Genomic DNA, 20,071 nt, shown 5'->3' on the forward strand with positions numbered 1-20,071 from the left:
GAATTGATGCCCATGCTCTGGCACCTCAATGTTGTCACCAGCTGTAGGCTGGAAAAAAAAATTATTTCCAGCAAGACAGATTCGCTGCTAGGACCAGTGAGTTAGGTCCACAGAATTCCTGCAGGAAGCTCAACAAACTTTACAAACATTAACTGAGTAAACTTCATAGCCATTTTAATTTCTTCATTATATAGCTTGATAGATAACCCTGTGTAAAATACTTTGCGATCTTGGGTGTACTGCACTTTGGAATTGCAGAATGCATTCCTTTCATCCTCTTTATTAATTACATGATATCCTCAACTTACACACACACACCTCTTTATGTCCACAGACCTGTTTTCTCTCCTTTCATATGTATTTACACTGTAAGCTCTATATTTGAGAGAGGCTCTACCTTAAGGAATGTCAGCACTCCCAGATGCACACTGTAGTTCTAATGCGACTGTACAACAGGTTAATTATATTTCAAAGGGGAGCCAAAGCTTTCTGCTTTAACCTTACTTCATTGAAGAACAGAGCTCCTACCACACTGGATTATTTTTTAAGAGAATAAAATTGAAATCCCTTCCCTAATGAGACCATGACAGAGGGTGAGTCAGCCTGGCAGGACATGGGGTATGTAACAGGTTACAGCAACGGAGGGAGGAAAATATGTAGATAGCTCTATGGTGATGGGCACAGAGCCAGCAGCAGTTGGTTTGCAGATTTGAAAATAAGGCGCCAAATGGTTGTTTTGGGGGAAAAAACAAAACAAAACAAACAAACAAAAAACCCACTGGGTTTGTTTTCAGGAGTGTTTGAGATCAGTGCCAAAGTTTTATATAATATCAATATGGGTGTACTCCCCTCCCATAGGTCCGCTGGAGTAGTAATGGTCTACCTGATTCTGAGAGCAGACACAGAGTTGAGATTGCTCCAGGCTGATAAAGTAACCTTTGTGAACTCAGAGAAATTGTACTTTAGCACCAGTCCTCAATCTCCTCTACTAGTCTCCCAACTGCCAAATGGCTGAAAGATCGGTGGCTTGCTTGTGTTTTGAGGAAACCTGAACTTGATGGAGCACTGAGAACTTGGGGCCACCCTAGCTGACTGCAGAGTCTTTAATCTTTGGACTCCTAACAAGTCAATTCTACCTTCTGAAAGCAGAGAGAGAGTTTTATTATTAAATGTTTTTAGTGGCACTGAATTGTCAAGGTTCTTAATGAGAAAGTAAATGGTAATTAGAGATGAATGACTGGTTCAATACTAAAACATGCCATTAGAGCAATCCAAGAGGACTAGTATTTGAACAGATGCTAATTCCATGACTAAAGCATGCATTATACTGCATCTAAAGCAGCAGTTGTCTAGCTGGCTCTCAGCTTTTATCTCTTTACACTTCCCTTACTTAGTCGATCCTTTCCCCATCCTGTCCCCAAGGTGTTCTCTGTTCTCCAGCAGAGACAGAAAAAGAGAACATAAAAGTTCAGCCAACAGGGAGAGGAGACTGATGACAAGGATGAATATATATATATATATAAAATTACAGCTCAACAGTGCAAGTTTGAGGGAGGGATAGTTCAGAAAGTATATTTAGAAGAAAAGATTTTGCTGTGACATAGTTGATATCAGTACTATGAAAATAACTGGCAACATTAGAAGGTAAGAAAAAAATACCTCGAAATATACCAAATTTGTAAGATATTATATAAAAAATCTGAAAAAAAAGAATAGTTGAGTTTGGGCAAAGCTTAATGGAAAATTGGATTTACACTTGGATTACATTACCAAACAAAATGCAGCAAAGAGTTTAAAAGAATTTCTAAAATGTGACAGATGAGTGAGGTGTAGCGGCACACCATGAAAGAAGAAATGAGCTAACCCAAAAATGCTTATACAGAGGCTTTCAGAATTCCAAAAATAGTTTGTTCTGGCTTAATCTAATCAAATTTTATTACTGATCTTCCACATATATGCTGGTGTTGTAAACGGTAGACACTGGGAGGCAAAAAGTTCATGGTAAGTGCATGGCTTGGCATTTACAAGTACTCCTGTGCTTTGCCTGAGGGGAAGCAACTGTATTTCAAAAGATACATAGCACACACATCACAGCAATTCCAACAAGAGGCATGTGGCTGGGGTCTGGAGCTGCTCCAGGAGCAGTTGGTTTACAGTTTGCAGGCAGGCGCCAAAATTCAAAAAACGCACTGTGCTTCAAACCGAGAGACTCAGAGGAAAACAATGCGGAGGGAGGAGGCTCCCGAGGCTTCTGGGCTGGCCTCGGTGCGGCTCCGAGCCTCGAGCGGGCAGAGGGCGCATAACGAGCCGTCTCCTCTGGCGTGAAGAAGCCGCAGCACTCTGGGAGTTGTAGTCTCTTTTTTCCTCTTCCCTTTCAAATTCAAGTCAAAGACAACTGTTCATGATTTCAGTCAGAGTTTCACATTGGGTTGTATATCATACGGTGACTTGGTTATATTATCACTGATGAAGAATATCTTTTCGATAATAAAACACTGTTCTTAAAATACCGAGGGGGAGTAAATGCCAATAGAAATGACACGTACTGATCTGTATGCTCACTTTCATTTTGTTTATCTTCCATGAACTCCTTCCAGGTTAAGCCCACGATATCCAAGGCTTCACAGCCTTCTGGAAACCCCTGCTCTCAACTGTCTTTGGAGCAGATAGCCAAAAAAACAATCAAGTCTATCTTAAGACAGATACCTGAGCCCAGGTGAGATGAGCTGCATTCTGGAAGAAGCCCAAATGACTTACTTCAGATCAGATGCATATTTTAAACAGGTTCTTTCAGGTGAAAATGTGGATCAGCTGCTAAAGAAATGCAGCATTTGCAAGAGGACTTAAAGCTATTCACTGAGAACAGACTATGAATGTCCAGAATTCCTGCATTCAATCTGAGGGTTTTCAGTTTGAGACATACTTCGTATGTTTGTTCCTTGATTGAAGGCTAGGAGGCATACAACTTCTCAGGAAAAAAACTGGAAGGAGTTTCTAACATCTACAAAATAGGAGCCCTAAATATTCACCCTAGCAAATAGCTGATAGGCTTTTTTTCCTGAAACTCCCCACTATCAATGTGAGCAAGCAGCAGACAATTGGCCTACAAATTTTCAGTACTAACAGCAGAGCATGGCAAAATTACGAAGAACTGAAAACAAAGCTCTATAACAAAGTTTTAGATAACTAATGTGAAAATACAGAGTTTAAGAGAAATGTAGTAAAGCTTTCAATAAAATTGTAAGAGTTAGCAGCACTGCATTACTTGTCATTAATGTGCCTCTTCTAATCAAAGCATATGATTGTACAATTACGTTTTTACTGGATTTTTTTTTTCATGAGCTCATGGGCTTCAGCAGAGCCCGAACTGAACCTCTGGAGGGAGAATCACTTCAGGACCGGGGGGGCCGATTGTCCCATGCCTACAGCAGGACAGGGGCGAAGGAGCGCCCGGAGGCAGCGCGGCCGGGCGGGAGGCTCCCGGGCTCCCTGAGGAGCGCGGCCGTCCCGCAGCCGCCGCCACCGCACTACACTCACAAAATGGCGTCGGCCGAGACTACACCTCCCGGCACGCCCTGCGGCGCGGCACCCGCCATCTTGGCGCCGAGACTTCATTTCCCAGGCGGCGCGGCGGTGGGGGGAGGCGACGGCCGCCATCTTAGCGCTCCCTCCTCCCCCGGTGCGGCCGGATTGAATGAGCCCGCTGCTCGCTTGCCCGCCGAGAGAGCGCCATGTCAGGCACCCCGAGCCGCGGCACCCCCGGCGGCACCCCGCTGTCGCCCACTCGCATCTCCCGCCTGCAGGAGAAGGAGGAGTTGCGGCAGCTGAATGACCGCCTGGCCGTCTACATCGACCGTGTGCGGGCGCTGGAGTTGGAGAACGACCGGCTGCTCCTGAAGATCTCCGAGAAGGAGGAGGTCACCACTCGCGAGGTGCGGCTGGAGGGCCCAGGGTGGCCGCGCTGGCGCTCGCCGGGGGCTGGGGGCTCTGCGGCCCGCGGGGCTGAGCCGCGGCCGGGCTCGGCAGGCCCCTTCCCGCCGCCGCCTGCCCGCCGGGCGCGGAGGCGGGCGCTGGAGCGGCCGCGGGACGGCAGCCAGGTTGGGCGCCGCCGTGCGCAGCCCGCGGCGCCGTCCCCGCCCGCCTCGGGAGCGTCCTGGGGCAGGTAGTGCCGGCTGTGCCCCGCCGTCCCGCTCCCGTCCCAGCTGCCGGCGCCGGGCGGAGCCTCGGTGTCTCTGCGGGGAGTCTGTGGCAGTCTGTGTGCGTCTGAATGGCCCCGTGGGGGCTGTCGGGGCTCTTTGCCGCTAGGTTGGGCAAAGAGGCTCCTGGTGACACTTGAACTCGGCTCGGGCCTGTATCGATACAGAGTGACAGTTTATGTGTTTGGTGCAAACCCCGTGTCTGAAGTTGGGCTGGAGCGGGAAGGCTGGTTGCGCCTGCAGGCTGGTTGTGCTGGAGTCGTTGCTTTAGGATGAGGCATGAGAGCAGCGCCCTTTTCAGGAGTGAGGGCATTGGGGTCTGTGACTGAAATTGTAAGCTACTGCGCTTGTTTTGTACAGGTAGGGCTTGCAGCACGGAAGATCTGGTTCACTGGATCTTCCAGTTCCTGCTGCTGATGAAGTACTCGGTGTCCTCTGAGATTTTGTGCAAGTTTGTTCTGCTGTGGGCTACTTCTTTGCTATAATCTGTAGCGTGTTCCCTTATCACGGGTAAACCAGTGAAGGCTGAGTACTGGTGGTCTTGGTGTGCTTGACCCCACTTGGTGAGCACATGTATCCTGTGAGCTGCAACAACTTAAATGTTACCTTTTCTTTATGGTTCCTGCCCTGACTGCTGATGTGGTAAGATGAAAAATCTGAAAAGGTTTAGGCAAACATTGCTTTTTACAGGAAAAAAATATCCTGCTTAACTCTTCCAGAACTAAATATGTCCTTCTAGTGTGAATTACTCTTTGCTAATTGTCCCGATCATGACAGGGGTTCTGGGCCATTTTCTGTGGTCTTGGAGGCAAACTGGCTCATGCATTTTTTTTGATTTTTGATTTTTTCTAAGCTATGCTTTGCTTTTCCCTGTTCTGCTGTATCTGCTTTCCCCCAGGACTCTCCTTCCCATATGGAGGAAGGATGTAGTCAGTGACCCAGCTGGGGACAGTCTCACCTATCCTGTACTAGTCAAAACCCCCTACTTGGCCATCTGTTGGAGGCACTCTACAAGGTAAGGTGTCCCGCCTCTCAGATCGAGTTAAATATCTGTGGAAAGCCTTGTAGCTACCTGCTTGGTAACTTGTTTTGATGCAAAAGACTACTACAAATTGAAAAGGACTGCCACTGTGTAGCTGCTTTATGTATGAGTGTGTATATATATAATATATTATAATATGTTATATTATATATGTACACACATATATACATACATACACACACTCACAGAGTACTAGGAGTACCAGGAGGAGAGTGTGAATTACTGCAGTTCTATTGAAGCAGACCAAATACGAGAGTGTCTTGTTTTGGAGTGATCTGCCTACTTGGTATTCTGTACTTCCAGGATTCAAGCACTCTGAAGTCTATTTGAACCACTTAACAATATAACTTCTATGTTTTCGAAATAGCTTGATATTTCTAAACAGAAAGCATGCCCACATCACTTGTCTTATGTGAAATCATACTTTAAACAGGAATAATATCTGGTTCAGAGAGCTTTTAAGTTGTAGGTTGTTGGAGGCTGGAAGAGTACAGAAAGGAATATGCATTTTAAATTGCTTTCTACCTTCTGTATTTATTAACATGCACATGTAATTAACCATCTTGGCCTGTTACAGATGATGAAACTTGTTTTTTTTCACCTCTTCACAATCATTACTAAATTTATTTAACTTAGTACTCATTAGGTCAGCTATTCTATCTCTGCTTCCCAATAAATAAATCACTTAAGAATGATCTGATTTAAATGTCTGTGATGTGTAGCAGTCTGCTTCAGAGGCATGGTGGTTATGATGGTGTAAAAAATTAGGAGCTATTATGAAAAGCAGTAGTCAGGAGGACAGTATCATGGGAAGGGTGTTTGTCCACTGCTTGTCAGACAGTATCTTCCAATATCCCTGTTCCAGTAAGGGCCGGGGATGAGACCATCATGGACATCTCCCTTTTACCCACATGTGGGCGCAAGGGACTGGCATATTTTTGATCTTGCTCTCAAAACTGTGGCTCAGGTGAATTGCTTGTGGTTGAGAGAGGTATTATTGATTATATTCAGGCAAGTATCACAATCACTGCTCCACAAGAGACTTACCAAGAGATACTTTGATCATTACCTGATCACTGAGTCCTTTTCTTGCTACTTTTTTAATTGTTACTCTGCAGTAGAGAATGAGAAGAAAGCAACCACTTTCCTGAGCAGCCTTCTCAATTTTAAAGACTAGCTGCATCATGGCCTTGGAACAAAGTAACTTGTGCCTTAGGAATACAAGGCTGTTCCCCATTTACTGTCAGAAAAAGGGAACTCTACAGAAGCCAGGATCTGTCTCCAGTCCTGTACAAATTATAGGCTTAACTTTCTGTTTTTCTAAATCTTTCTGTTTTTCTAACCCTATCCAATGCTGTTTTACATTTACTTGTGTGCAGTAGGGCTCTAGAGAAAGAAAACTGTTTGTAGGGAGCCCTCAGAAAAACACAAGAAATATTTTACTTGGAAATCTGGGGGAACTGATAATTGTCCTCATTCTCTTGCTCAGGTCCTCTTGTATAGCTTAGCTTATGTTAGAGAGGAAGCTGAGCTCATCCCGTTGTTTTCCTTCCCTCTGGTATATGGCTGGCACTAGTCTCACTGTGTCTGGTGTCACCTGATATGTAAGGTTGGGAAGAGGTGTAGTGGAAGGGGTAAGAAAAGACTATTCCCAGAGCTTTCCTCCATTCTCTTTATAGTATTCACTGCAGCTACCATCGCCTTCACACGTACGACCTGTAGTAAGCAGAGCCACTGTCGTGACAAAGATGTGTGGATCTGGTGCTGTCTAGTTGCTGCCTGCAAAATGTGTTCAGATGCTACTGTGGGTGCTGGGTCCCTCAGCCATAGTTATAGCCTCCACAGCATGGTGTAAAATGGTCTTCTGGTACTGGCGACATTTCCTGGGTGGTGATGGTGAAGATATGTAAAGACTATCTTCATTGTTCTTGAGAGCCTGGGTATCTGAAGGTTGCTCACTTGCTATCTCCATGCTTCTAAAACCTGTGACCTCAGATGCCAGATGTTGCTAAGATTGTGCTGTGTCACTTGATACACCTTTGTGAAGCTGTTTTTCAACTATGTGAATATATGTGCCCGGATTTGTTTGGAAGAGTGCGATAATATTAATAGTTGTTAATAAACTACCTTTCTTAGTGGTGTTGATGGTTGTGAGTGCCTGGCCCTGAGCAGACGTTTCAAAAACCTGATTTTGTGTGACCACATCAGAAGAAAGAGTGGCCATGCACTGGCAGATATTCTTGGTGAGTCTGTGTGACAGCATTGGCTGACAGCCTTTCCTCTGTCCATACATGAGTGAAAGGAGAACATACTGAGCCCATTCTACTGGGAATGCATTTATATTTTGCACATTAATGTTTCATGGCTCAGTTTTTTTGAAAATAGAAAAGCCCCTTTGCTAGGCTACCGGCTGAGGGCCAGCAGGTGCTGTTACAGCACAGCACCTGCACCTAACTTACAGATTAAAGTCTTGTCAAGTATACAATACTACAATACTAGCCTAGTTTATTTGGGCTGGTGGCATTTTTTTTAACCTACTCTTCCCCATCCCAATATCAAAATAAACAAAATACAGTTTTCTTATGATTTAGAATGACGTCTTTGAATTGTCCTCCAGTTTAAGTTGGTCATATAAAATTTCTGTCAACTTTATTCTTATTCTTTTTTATTTCCCATTATTAAAGTTCTGATGAGTTCTTTTATTTCTTGCAGTGACTGAAGGTGTTACTGCTCCCAGCTGACTGCTGCTTCCCTGTGCTAGAAGCTGCTATGTGTGGCTGTGTTTCAGTCACTTCCCTCTATTCACAGGATTAGCTTAAAATGCTAGTAAAAATGGGTTTTTTGTTAAGACATCAGACTGAATTGGAGCAATATGTTTCCTTCTTGTCTTTGTTATTCAAATAGTGTCAGAGCAGAAGTTAACATGCTGTATGAGAAGAAACATACTAAGCTACCACAGCTGGTTATTCAGAAAATGCAAGTTGGTCATTTTTATTGAAGAAGCAGAATCTTTGGTTTTGTCTTCACCAGTAGGTTCTGAAATGGCTTTCATCATGCAGTTTTTACCTCAGTATAGCTTTCTTTTCTGTAGACAGAAATTGCATTAAGTATCTATTCTCAATTCAGAGTATTGTTGTTTGGGTGTTTCTAAGCTGCGTATTATGATGCTGCAAATGCAATCCAACAATATTGGAAATGAGGGAGAATGATTTAAGATCTGATAATAGGACTTACTCATTCACTTCAGTTTAGCTCTTTAGAAGACTTGTGCATTTCAGACATGCAGTATGTTATGTTCAACTGGGAATAAGAAATAAATCTCGAAATAAATTACTTTTAACTATAGGTGTGTGTTAATTCAAAATATTTCCATATACAGCATTCTTAAACAACATATCGGATCATATGAAGAAAGCTAAGTAAAACCTGGTGCTTTGTCTTGGTTCTTTGATGTTTGGTCTGGGATGTTCTCATATCTAAATGATTATTTTCCATTAACCTTAGGTGAGTGGAATCAAGAGTCTCTATGAGTCTGAACTGGCTGATGCTCGAAGAGTCCTGGATGAAACTGCCAAAGAGAGGGCCAGACTACAGATTGAAATAGGAAAACTGAGAGCAGAACTTGAAGAGCTCAACAAAAGGTAAGGAAAGTCCTGTGTGCTGTAGTTATATTAAAAAAAAAATGCAAATTGGCAATATCTGCAGTGTGAACAATACTACCGATGCTTCTTAAAATGACTTAGTGGGCATCTTTTGGAATTGTTATAGTTCAATGAGAAGATTCAGCCTTGTCAGAGGGAAATTCCTTGGCTTGTTTGTACAACTAGTTAGAGCAAATAATCAGACTAGTATGTACATGGATTTATTTATACTATGTGGACATTCATGATAGAGGAATGAGTTTGGGCATCAAGTAAAAAGCACTAGGAATGCTTAGCAATCTCTTTGGGAGCTGTATGTGTTCTGCTCCTCAGGGGCTGCATCCAAAGTGATAAATCTTACCAATAAAATGTGCTGGGCAGCTCAAAATGAAAAAAAAATATGAAAAAAATACTATTTACACTTGGTGTGTAATGTAGCTTTATTGTCATCCATTAGGTGTCAGATCTGGCTTGTTTTTACTTTTCTGCCCATGACTTATGTGTTTTTTTTTTTTTTTTTTTTTTTTTTTTTTTTACTGAGTAAATATATTTACAACCCATTGTACAAACTTTTTTTTTTTGGCTTATTTTCGTTCCTGCAGTTGCAGGTTAATCTGGGAGCCACCTGGTGGTACATAAGGGATTGTAACTGTAACAAAATGTGGATGTCTTGGTTACAGTTAGACACTTTGTTACTATACACAAGCTGTGTGTGCACACCTTTGTAAATACAGTTAACTTTCTTTTTTTCAGCTACAAAAAGAAAGATGCAGATTTTTCTGTGGCTCAAGGTCGCATTAAGGATCTTGAAGTGCTATTCCACAGAAGTGAAGCAGAACTCAATACTGTCTTGAATGAAAAACGCACTCTAGAAGCAGAAGTGGCTGATCTGCGTGCCCAGCTTGCTAAGGTGTGACAATGAATGTTTTATGGCTTTAGCATTAGAAAGGATGTGTCGTGTAAAAATTTGTTGTTTTTCTGTCAGTTTATAGACTGAACATCATTGCTCCTGAATTAAACAGTGTGAGAGATCTCCAGCTCACTTACTGCTTAACCTATATCTGCCTCCTGGATATAAAACTGAAGTTAAATCTCTATAAAACACCCAAAGTAACATAGTCTTTTTGAAAAATTCCCAGTCAAAAGTTTTATTTAAAAGTTCTTGGTATGTGATTGCAGTGAGATATCAGTTTACTTAATATTGTTCTTTGTGAAGTCCCACATTTTAAAACTTGAGTTTAAGTATCCGGTAGGACTATGCCTGCAAGAAAAAGGATAATATTCAACATTCTATGCTTGAGGAATTAATAATCCTCAGTTCCATTTTCATGCATTGGAATACTCTGATGTTTGAAATAGTTGATGTATGAGCATGAAACTTATTTTAAATATTGATAAGTCTAAGTGCATATATACCTATACTTACATAATTTTTTGTTGCTTTTTGGAAAAGCAATGGCTTGCAATTAAATTTGTTGTCGTGAATAATTGGACTGAGGATGTCAAAGACCAGAAAGTGCTTGCAGATGGAAAGTAAGGTTTCAGTCAAAATTAAATCTTTATTTTTTAAATTCTTTACTAGGCTGAAGATGGTCATGCTGTTGCTAAGAAGCAATTGGAGAAAGAGACACTCATGCGTGTGGACCTGGAGAATCGGTGCCAGAGCTTACAAGAGGATCTGGATTTCAGGAAGAATGTGTTTGAAGAGGTATTATTGACCTAGTAAATTCATCTTCCTTTGTTTATGCAACTGTTGTTCAAATTGTCTATAACCAATTGCTAACAAGTCTGGGTTGGAAAAGTCGATACTGTTGTCCTTGTTGTAAATGGATTAAATTATAAAACAGTTAAAAGATTTTTGCAAGGATTGCATGGTAAATTAGTGGCAGAGCTGGCATTAGCACCTAGTGACAAGAGTATTGTTGCACAGGCAGCTAAGCTCACTGCTGTGAGAATAGGAGCCTTGCTCCCCTTCTCCACACCTGGCTGCATGGCCCTGCCCCATATCTGTACTAGCTTTGGTGCTTGCTGGACCTCACTGTGACCTATCTTCATTGACCAGAACTGTGGGCAATTACCCTGCTTCTTGCTGTGGTAGTTTTCTGACAGTTTAGTGAGTTGGAGTGGCTCACAATGTTTCTAATGAGGACTGAAGTTTTCATAAAGTGAATAGTAGGAATGCATAGATGGGAACTGGGGGGAATGGGAAAAGGTAGTTTGACCTCTTCGTGTACCAGTAGCAAAGCGTTCTATCGGTTCATTCCATCTTGTGAAAGTCATTTCTGGTCTCTGATTCTTCTGCAGCCCGAATGTATCCAATTGCTGGCTGCTGAGCAACTGCCATGTGCTCCTTTCCCTCCTCTCACTCATCCTAGTTCTGGTGTTTGGCTATGATGTGCTAAAACCATTTAAGCCTGATAAGCTGGTAAAAAAAACTTCTGGTTTTGTAGAGTTTTTTTTTTTTCCCCAATTTAGTGGCTGAGGTAAGTCTTATTACAGAATCAAATGAGTACTTGAGCTCAATTAAGGGAAGGACAGGACTGTGTGGCTAAAGACAGGGACTGGAGCAGGGCAGAGAAACTAATTAGGTAGATCACCCTGAGTTGTACTGGCTCTTTGATTCCTGTATGGTCAGATTCAAAACACCAAAGAAAAGAAGGAATCAGTTTCCTTTAGGTTAATGAATTCATTTAGTTCAGTGAAAGGTTCAAAGCTCCACTAGAGTTTAAAATTATAGTTGAGTGTGGAAAATAAAACCTGCTCATTCTAGTGGTGGTGAACTGCTAGATCAGCTCAGCCCTTCACCTGGCGCTCTATGATGCCCTATGATATTTTTGTGGCCTTCAAGGGATCATTGCCTACAGTTACTGACAGACTGCTGCTTGCTGGTTTTCTTGGCATAAAAATTTACCACGGAAGAGAAAATTTCTTCAAGATCACATCAGGGCATATTGCTTTGAGTAGAAGAGTATATTTTTAAGAGTCTATTTATAGATGTAGAGCATTTTTACAAAGCAACATATAAAGTAGTTCTGAATTTGTATTAGCCTGCCATGACCCTATTTTAGGCATACAAAGCAAGTCTTGCTGCTCTTGCCTGCTTTTCTGCATCATGACCATGCTTAAGGCATCCTGCTAAGAATCACAGCCACTCTCTTGTTTATCCTCCCCTGAGGGCAGAAATGACTTCCTTCTCATACCATGCATTCAGGCGTGGCGAGGTCTGCACAGCTCAACATGAGTAAGTCCATGAGTATGTCTTATGTCACTAGTTTGGGATCGGTTTTCTAAGCACTGAGAGTTCATGCTTCTCAAAAAATGAAAACTTTCTCAGCACAAACTCTAACCAGAAAAAATGTATTTGTCTTCTAGAAAAGACTATAAAGGATTTGCTTGAGTCACTAATTTATTGCGAATGTAATGAAAATCTAATGAGTAGTAGTCATGCATTTTATAGAAAAAGAGAGAATTTGCTTAAGCTGAAGAGTGAAATGTAAAGATTCACTTTCTCACTGTTATGATCAATTTCTTAATGGTCACGAAAGGTTCATTTTTATTTGACTCCTTAGAGACTGTTTGCTATCGTAATGTATGTGTGTATATTGACAAAGCAAGGCTTTTTATTGCAGCACATGGGATCTCTTTGCTGTGTAGAAATTCATTTTTTCTTCAGCATCCACCATTTTTGATTATTGTAGCACAAAATGGCACCTTACTTAAAATGTATGTGGATACCTTAAAACTTGTTTTTAAGTTGAATCACCTTTATGAATAATCTCCTGCAAAATGAGAAAGGTAGTTTGCATCTGTTAATACATGCAGTAATTCTTAAGAATATTGAAGCTTTTTTTTAATGATGTTGGACTAAATGAAATAGATTGTGCTGTTTGCCCTAATGTGCAACTTTGTCCCCTTTTTCATGCCTGCAGGAAATAAGGGAAACAAGAAAACGGCATGAACATCGTTTGGTTGAGGTAGACACTAGTCGCCAGCAGGAGTATGAATCCAAAATGGCTCAGGCCCTAGAGGATCTACGAAATCAACATGATGAACAAGTCAAACTGTACAAAATGGAGCTAGAGCAGACTTATCAGGCTAAGGTAAGAGAGAGAAACATTTCATCAGTCCTGCTGTCTTTAAGGAGGCAAGTAACTGTAATTTGAACAAGCTTTGTCTTGGCAGTTAAATGCTGCCTCCTGTGCTTGTGTGCAAATTGATTCAGTGGTGTGACAGTCAAAAGTAATAGGTAAGAATAGCCAGGAATGGCAATTTGAGACATCATGACACTGCTGGTGACTGAGGAGGACGGAGTAGGAATGGTGTGTCACACAGCTGTTTTTACAATGTCTTCTGTTCTAAACTTTATTTCTTGATATTGATAGATCAAACTCTTTCTCTAAAATGGAGGTATTGGAGGAGCCTTCAATGCAGTGTAATAAGCTGTTTCTAGGAACTGATACTGCCTCTACCTGGAGGAATGAGATGGTTTGGACAGTTCCAATGCATGCATCGGGACTTCCAGAGTTCTGTGAACAGTGAAGCTAATGAAAATTCATTTCATAAAGCTCTGTGGCTACCTAGAAGGATGTTTTGACTGGAACCATTCCAGCAGTTGGGGCACACAATTGTTTATTTCCTGTTTGAATTCCCTGGAGTGTAGTAGAATTACTGAGCTCAAGGCATGAAAAAAGATGCTTTTTTAGCTTTCTACTTTGATTAAACTTGTTAAAATGTATCGGTTTTAACCTCCCTTATTGCTCTGTCAGATTTGGTTAAAACTGGCCATTAGAATTGAAAATTGTTCCTTGTATGAAATTAGCAACACAAACAAACAAAATGGATATTGAGAGCTATTAGGAAAAGAAGGAGGAACAAAATGAGAGGTGTTGTTCTGCCACAGTGGCAGAATGTCATTTGGAATGCTGTGTGTAGTTCTAGTCCTTCTTGTGAATCAGGTAGTGCAGAATAATGTAAAGAAGGCCAACAACAATGATCAAAAATGTGAGACAAGTTCTGCAGGAGAAACATATAATGCTTCATCTGGGAAAAGAGGCGACTGGAGAGAAGGGGGGAAATACAGTAGATATCTCTAAAATGGGAATGGCATGGAGAGAGAGAATGAGGATGATTGTTTACTGTTTTTCAGTGTATCTAGGGATAGTTAATGAAACTCTCCTGTAGCAGGTTCAGAACAAGCAGAAGGAGATTGTGTTTCATTGTTTATACATAAAATCCATGCCACATGGATGCAAAAAGCAGAGAAATTCCTGCTTGAAATATCCAAGAGATATTAAGCACCAACATACTGTCTCTGACAGAGGAGGTCCCTGAGTTGCAAACAGCCAGCTGGGACAGCATGCCAATGAAATACTATTTTATTCAGGTTAGTCCCTGAGCATTTAGGGAACTGTTAGACCAGGTAACCTTTGATCTGACCCAGAATGATTGTTCTTATGACAAACTGACAGATAGTGTCATTACGTGAACCTCAATTTTTAGTAAAATAGAGCTGCATGTGTAATGGAAGGAATAATGCACTTTTTTTCTCTAATAACACAAGCAAGGTCTACTTTTACTAAAGCATGGAACAAAGGAATAGGACTGAAATAGATTTTTCTAGGTCCTGAAGGTATTTCCCTGCTGTTACAAATTCTGTTCGTAAACCTATCTCATACTGCCTTTTAAAATAATTTAAGATTAAATTGCTTCTAGTCCTTATTGACAGAAAAGGAAGAACTTCTTTACTGTGAGGGTGACTGACTGCTGGAACAGGTTACTTGGGGAGGTTGTTGAGCCTCCGTTCTTGGAGGTATTCAAAAGCTATCTGGACAGAGTCACGGGAAATGTGCTCCAGGTGACCCTGCTGTAGCAGGGGGGCTAGACTAGATTTCCAGAAGTCCCTTCTAACCTCAACCACTCTGTGATTCTGTTCTCTTATCATGTGATATTTGCAGGACATCTAACTCAATACAAGTGAATTGTGTAAAACTTGTCTTCCAGCTGGAGAATGCCAAACTTGCCTCTGACCAAAATGACAAAGCTGCTGGTGCAGCTCGAGAAGAGTTGAAGGAGGCTCGCATGAGAATAGAATCTCTCAGCTATCAGCTTTCTGGCCTTCAGAAACAGGCAAGAGGACTAAATTTGCTTTTATCTCTAATATCTCTAAAGCTCTGTAATGTTTGGAGGTATTCAAATAACTATCCTATTTACACTTTCTGAAATTTATAGGGATGGGTGTTTGTTATTAGTTTGGGTGGAAGGTGAATTTTGAGCTTTTTTGCTGAATCCACATAAATGCCATGTGAGTTTTCCATTGATCTGTCTTCCTAGGCTAGTGCAGCAGAAGATCGCATTCGTGAATTGGAGGAAATGATGGCTGGAGAGCGGGATAAGTTCAGGAAGATGCTAGATGCCAAGGAGCGAGAGATGACAGAAATGAGAGACCAGATGCAGCAGCAGCTTACAGAGTACCAGGAACTGCTTGATGTTAAATTAGCATTGGACATGGAAATCAGTGCTTACCGAAAACTCTTGGAAGGAGAAGAGGAAAGGTAGGTACAGATGCCACATGCTTCTGTTAAGACCAGCAGCTGTTATTTTTGTTACTTAGATTTTTTCCCGTTTGAGCAGTAATGTCCAAATTTTGGTTCACTGAAGTCATATTGGCTTTACACCTCAGTATGCTGCATGGACACTTGTGCCGAGTATCTTGTGGCATATTTTTGTATGTAGTTCTCTAGATCAGTTAAAAAAAAATGTAACTTAGTTTTCTTTCATTTGATTAAAATGCATATTTGACTGTGCCCAGGTTGAAGCTGTCTCCAAGTCCCTCATCCCGTGTTACAGTCTCTCGGGCTACCTCCAGCAGCAGCAGCAGCAGTACTTCAGTTATTCGCTCTTCCCGAGGCAAGAGAAAACGGATTGAAGCAGAGGAACTTTCAGGCAGTGGGACAAGTGGCATTGGCACTGGAAGTATTAGTGGCAGTAGTAGCAGTAGCTTCCAAATGTCCCAGCAAGCTTCAGCTACCGGAAGTATCAGCATAGAAGAGATAGACTTGGAGGGCAAATACGTGCAACTTAAGAACAATTCAGAGAAGGTAAGTATCAGTAGAATTCCTAGAAAAAGATGAAGGAAGAGCTAAATGTAGATGTTATGCAGCCTTTTTTAGCACAAGAGGAAGAGCAGCATTTCAAGATGTGTCATCCTGCAGTAAAAGACAGTGGCATTGGAATTTTGGCAGTTCTGTGCTAGCGCTAGTGTAATGTTTTGTGCATGAAGAGAACATAGTTTGTGTCTAAGATGTCTAAACACATGCATGCTTGTACCTTGTTCAAGGAAGCAGTCTCACTACATCTTGCAGAACTTACTACAAGAAAAGAAATGGTTGTTTAAATCTTTGCTGTGTGACCTTATGGGACTTGCACTTTACATTATCATTGGGTATAGAAAAATGCTTTCAAGTTAGAATGGAAATGACTAACAACCATGTAAATAAGTTTACATTTACACTATTTTAATAAGTAAAAAGAATGAGAGAACTGTGACACCTGCCTGTTAGCTCTGTTTTGCTGACCCTAAATAAACTTAATTCTCTCCATTAGGATCAGTCCTTGGGTAACTGGAGATTAAAGAGACAAATTGGAGATGGAGAAGAAATTGCTTACAAATTTACTCCCAAGTATGTCCTCAGGGCTGGGCAGACTGTAACAGTAAGTCACAGAAACATACTCTTTTGTTGATGTTATGGCAGTTGTAAATCTGGCATTTAGTATGGCTTGATTTGGTGTATAACTTTTACTCTCAAGGGTCTCACTCTGGTTCTAAAAATGTTAAATAGAAGCTAGATTTCCATATTAGCAATTTAAGACTAGAGGTTCTCTTCCTTAATTATAATAGAACAGCTCTTTTCTGGAATTTTGTATTTTATATTCAATCTACAGCAAATAACTTTTCAGTAGAAAAAAATAGCTTTCGTTTGATCCATTCCTGTTATTTCTAATGAAGTATCAGTTGCATTAGATACCTATAATGCAGCTTGTATGTGTATCAATTTGATCTTTTATATGTCTTTAGTCCATACAGTGCAGTCACTGAGACTGTGGTTAGAGAAGCTGCTATATTCAGAAAAGAGTTGATGACTGAAATATTAGATGAATTTCTTTTTTCTCTAACTGTGATTATAGCTTTTATTTTGGGCGGTTTTTTTTTTTTTTTGGTAGACTGAGAAAGTTATCTTCCTACAAGTAACAATTTAGGTAACAGCAGGGTAAAATTGCCATTAGAATTTGAAAACAAAACTGAAGAGAGAAGGAAGAGAAAAAGGGGTTTTGTATGTTTAAACATAAAATGTTTGCAAACAGCTAGTAAGAGCTGTCTTTCTCACTAGATTTGGGGTGCAGATGCAGGTGTATCTCATAGCCCCCCTTCTGTTCTCGTGTGGAAGAATCAGAGCAGCTGGGGCACCGGAGGAAATATCCGCACATACCTTGTAAACTCTGATGGAGAGGTAGGTTGTGCTTCTAGGAAGGGCTGGGAAGGAAGGGCTGTGGGCTGGCTCATATCCCAAACTTTTAAAAATGCATTTAAAAGATCATTATTTTAAGATTCCACTATTGTCTTCTAGAGTAGGATTTATAACACTGAATTAAATATCTATAAGTATTAAGAGATTTTTAGGAGAGTTTAGAGAACTGTGATCATCATTCTGATCACATTCATAGAGTTTTTTTTTTCTATTTTAAAGAAACTTTCATATCAATAGAGGATTTGTTTGAAATTTTCCTATGTGTTTTGTGTAGAAGAGAGCAAAAAAGTAGCGCTGGCAATTCAAAATTATGGTACTTAGTGCTTCACATATCATGGGATTTATATTCATAAATAATATGAATGCAGAAAGATGGCAGTCTTTTCAGTGTTGGGACTATATCGGAAGCTTCCATTTGGCACAGGCTTCTGCGTATCCTGCATTGTCCTACTTCTGCCCACAAATGATTTTTCTTCAGGGAATGTTATTTATTTATTTATTTATTTATTATTTTTTTTTAAAGAAGACTCCTTCAAGGGAGGATCATGCTCTTGCTGTTATTCATATATATGCCTTAATTTCAGTGGTCTGGTAGGAATAGGAAAGTGAAACAGACCAGAATTCTATCAATTTTCATAGTACCTTTTTTTGCTGGCAATTCTGTGGAAGTACTTTGTGTAGGAACAGCAGCACAGGACAAGGTAGGAGGGAGAATCATTTGTACGAGTGGAAAGCAAACTGACTCTTCCAATAGAAAAAATAATTGAACAAGTATCTGAAAAAATCTCAACCACAGTGGGAAAGGGCTTGAATTTATTTGCAGTATCTCTGCTTGGAAGTGTATGTTTAGGGCAACTTTCTCCAAGTACAAATTTGCACTTCCAATTTCAAGGATGCAAGTCTTCAGAAGAATTTGTTTACTAAATTATTTTTAGCATTTCTTATTCTAATAAAGGAAGTTTCCTAGGATTTTAAAATTCCTTTTAGTGCCTGATTTGAAGGATAGTCCTGACTGATATGGACTATTGATACAGAATACAATTAGAAATAATGAAGGTCCTTAGTCCTGTGCAGTCATATTGAGAAACTTTGAATTCAGTTTCTTGTATTCTAGTATGTTTCAGACAGCTCCTAGCTGGGTCTGCTATCACATTGTATAAAAGTAATAAGCACAACAAAACAACCTACTTCATCCCAGATCTGTAGGTAATAAAAGCAAATTGGTTAGGCTAAAGTACATGAATTTGCTTTCTGGTGAATAGAAACAGGAATGTGTTTGAGGTTTCCAAAGCATTACCCAGTTATTTGGTTACAAAACTAGTAAGCTGAATCTTGAGGATGTTGCTTTAATACCCCTATTGAAGTTTGGAGGGTTTATGTTGATGATACAGCAAAAACTCAAGAGAGATAGCTAGAATACTGACCAGCTCTTTATCTGTCCATTTGTGTAGGAAGTTGCAGTAAGAAGTGTTACTAAATCAGTAGTCATGCGAGAGAATGAGGAGGAAGAGGATGAAGCAGAATTTGGAGAGGAAGACCTCTTCAACCAGCAGGTAATAAGATGGTTTAAAAAACAGATGATTAACTTGTGTCTAGTCAGCTGGATTAATCAGGTATTGGACTGTGGAGGCCCCTTCAACTTTTGTCAGCTCTGAACTTTCTGTTCCATTTTTCCAATGGGTGTCTGCAGAGGGTGATGTTGGAACAACCTGCAGGCCCGAAGCATTACTACGGTGCACAGAGAATAAACACTGAGCAAATTCTTTTAGAAAGATCTATGTGAATCAATAAAGGTACAGTTCAAGCGGTGGCTAACATCAGGTCTGGATGCCAGGGTATATATAAAAATATCCTATGGATCACAGATTTACAGCATTGAGATAACTTAAACTATTTTTATGGTTAGTAAGATTAGTTTTAGCAGTCAGTGTTCCTTCTGTTCCTGTGTTTGTTTCTCTGTAAAAAAAAGTCTATGGTGTTCTTGCTCTAAACAGAGGAAATATTCTGAGAATAAAACCATTAAATACTGGGAAAGGGGGAGTATTGTTGCAAATCCCAGCTTATTGGTTTATTTTCTGATAGTGTATAATGGTTATATTTGAAATAAACTTAATTTTCCCTTAACATCATCTCTATACTTCCATAACTCTTAGTCAAATATTGTGAAATAACTGACCATCAGTTGGCAGAATGAAAAGGAGAAATCCTTTATTAGAAAACATATTGAAGTTTCTTCAAACTTGAGCAATTGGTTCTCTTGATCAGTGACCAGCCCACATGGTTGTTGTGGTTTTCTAGAATTTGCGTGGCTGATTTCCATGCTGCCAGCACTGATACAGATAGCAAAAGAATCATTGCATTAGCCTCCATGTCTAAATTCTGGCAGTAGACCATGATTCGTGCTATGCTTTCTCTATGTTTAGCAGCATCTCTGAATCAAACTGAACTAGGAAGAATGCTTTTACAACTGCGATGATAACCAGAGCCTAGACTTATAATGCAAAGAGCTAGTAAGAATATAGTTGAGTTAAACTGTGTGTGTCTTATTTTAGGGGGATCCCAGAACAACCTCTAGAGGATGCTCAGTGATGTGAAGAAAGAAAAAAGAGAACTATTATTTGCTACTTTTTCTTTTATTTTCTTTTTTTGCTAATTGTTTTTCCCTCC

At 40.6% G+C, this 20,071-nt stretch overlaps 1 protein-coding gene across 3 annotated transcripts; it reads left to right on the forward strand.

Moving 5' to 3' along the window:
• The first annotated feature begins 3,644 nt into the window (after positions 1 to 3,644).
• LMNB2 (lamin B2) lies at positions 3,645 to 20,071 on the forward strand. Of its 3 annotated transcripts, XM_062596063.1 has the most exons (12): positions 3,645 to 3,932; positions 8,743 to 8,879; positions 9,633 to 9,789; positions 10,462 to 10,587; positions 12,809 to 12,979; positions 14,880 to 15,005; positions 15,210 to 15,430; positions 15,688 to 15,976; positions 16,482 to 16,589; positions 17,267 to 17,386; positions 18,856 to 18,957; positions 19,957 to 20,071. In XM_062596063.1, exons 1-12 carry the CDS (start codon positions 3,732 to 3,734, stop codon positions 19,996 to 19,998), a joined length of 1,800 nt encoding a protein of 599 aa, XP_062452047.1. In that variant the 5' UTR covers positions 3,645 to 3,731; the 3' UTR covers positions 19,999 to 20,071. The 3 variants fall into 3 exon arrangements, with proteins under 3 accessions (XP_062452047.1, XP_062452046.1, XP_062452048.1); XM_062596062.1 differs by lacking the exon at positions 19,957 to 20,071 and having other exon boundaries at positions 18,856 to 19,116; XM_062596064.1 differs by lacking the exon at positions 19,957 to 20,071 and having other exon boundaries at positions 16,482 to 16,558; positions 18,856 to 18,942.

Source organism: Rhea pennata, chromosome 27 (genome assembly GCF_028389875.1).
Source record: "Rhea pennata isolate bPtePen1 chromosome 27, bPtePen1.pri, whole genome shotgun sequence".
Taxonomy (NCBI): Eukaryota; Metazoa; Chordata; class Aves; order Rheiformes; family Rheidae; genus Rhea; species Rhea pennata.

Excerpts from the sequence above, each read along its gene's own strand:
- LMNB2 (XM_062596062.1), top strand. The coding sequence starts at position 3,732 with ATGTCAGGCACCCCGAGCCGCGGCACCCCCGGCGGCACCCCGCTGTCG. Across the intron at positions 10,588-12,808 it reads GGAAGAATGTGTTTGAAGAG|GAAATAAGGGAAACAAGAAA; the intron begins GTATTATTGACC and ends TCATGCCTGCAG. Across the intron at positions 17,387-18,855 it reads TTGTAAACTCTGATGGAGAG|GAAGTTGCAGTAAGAAGTGT; the intron begins GTAGGTTGTGCT and ends CCATTTGTGTAG.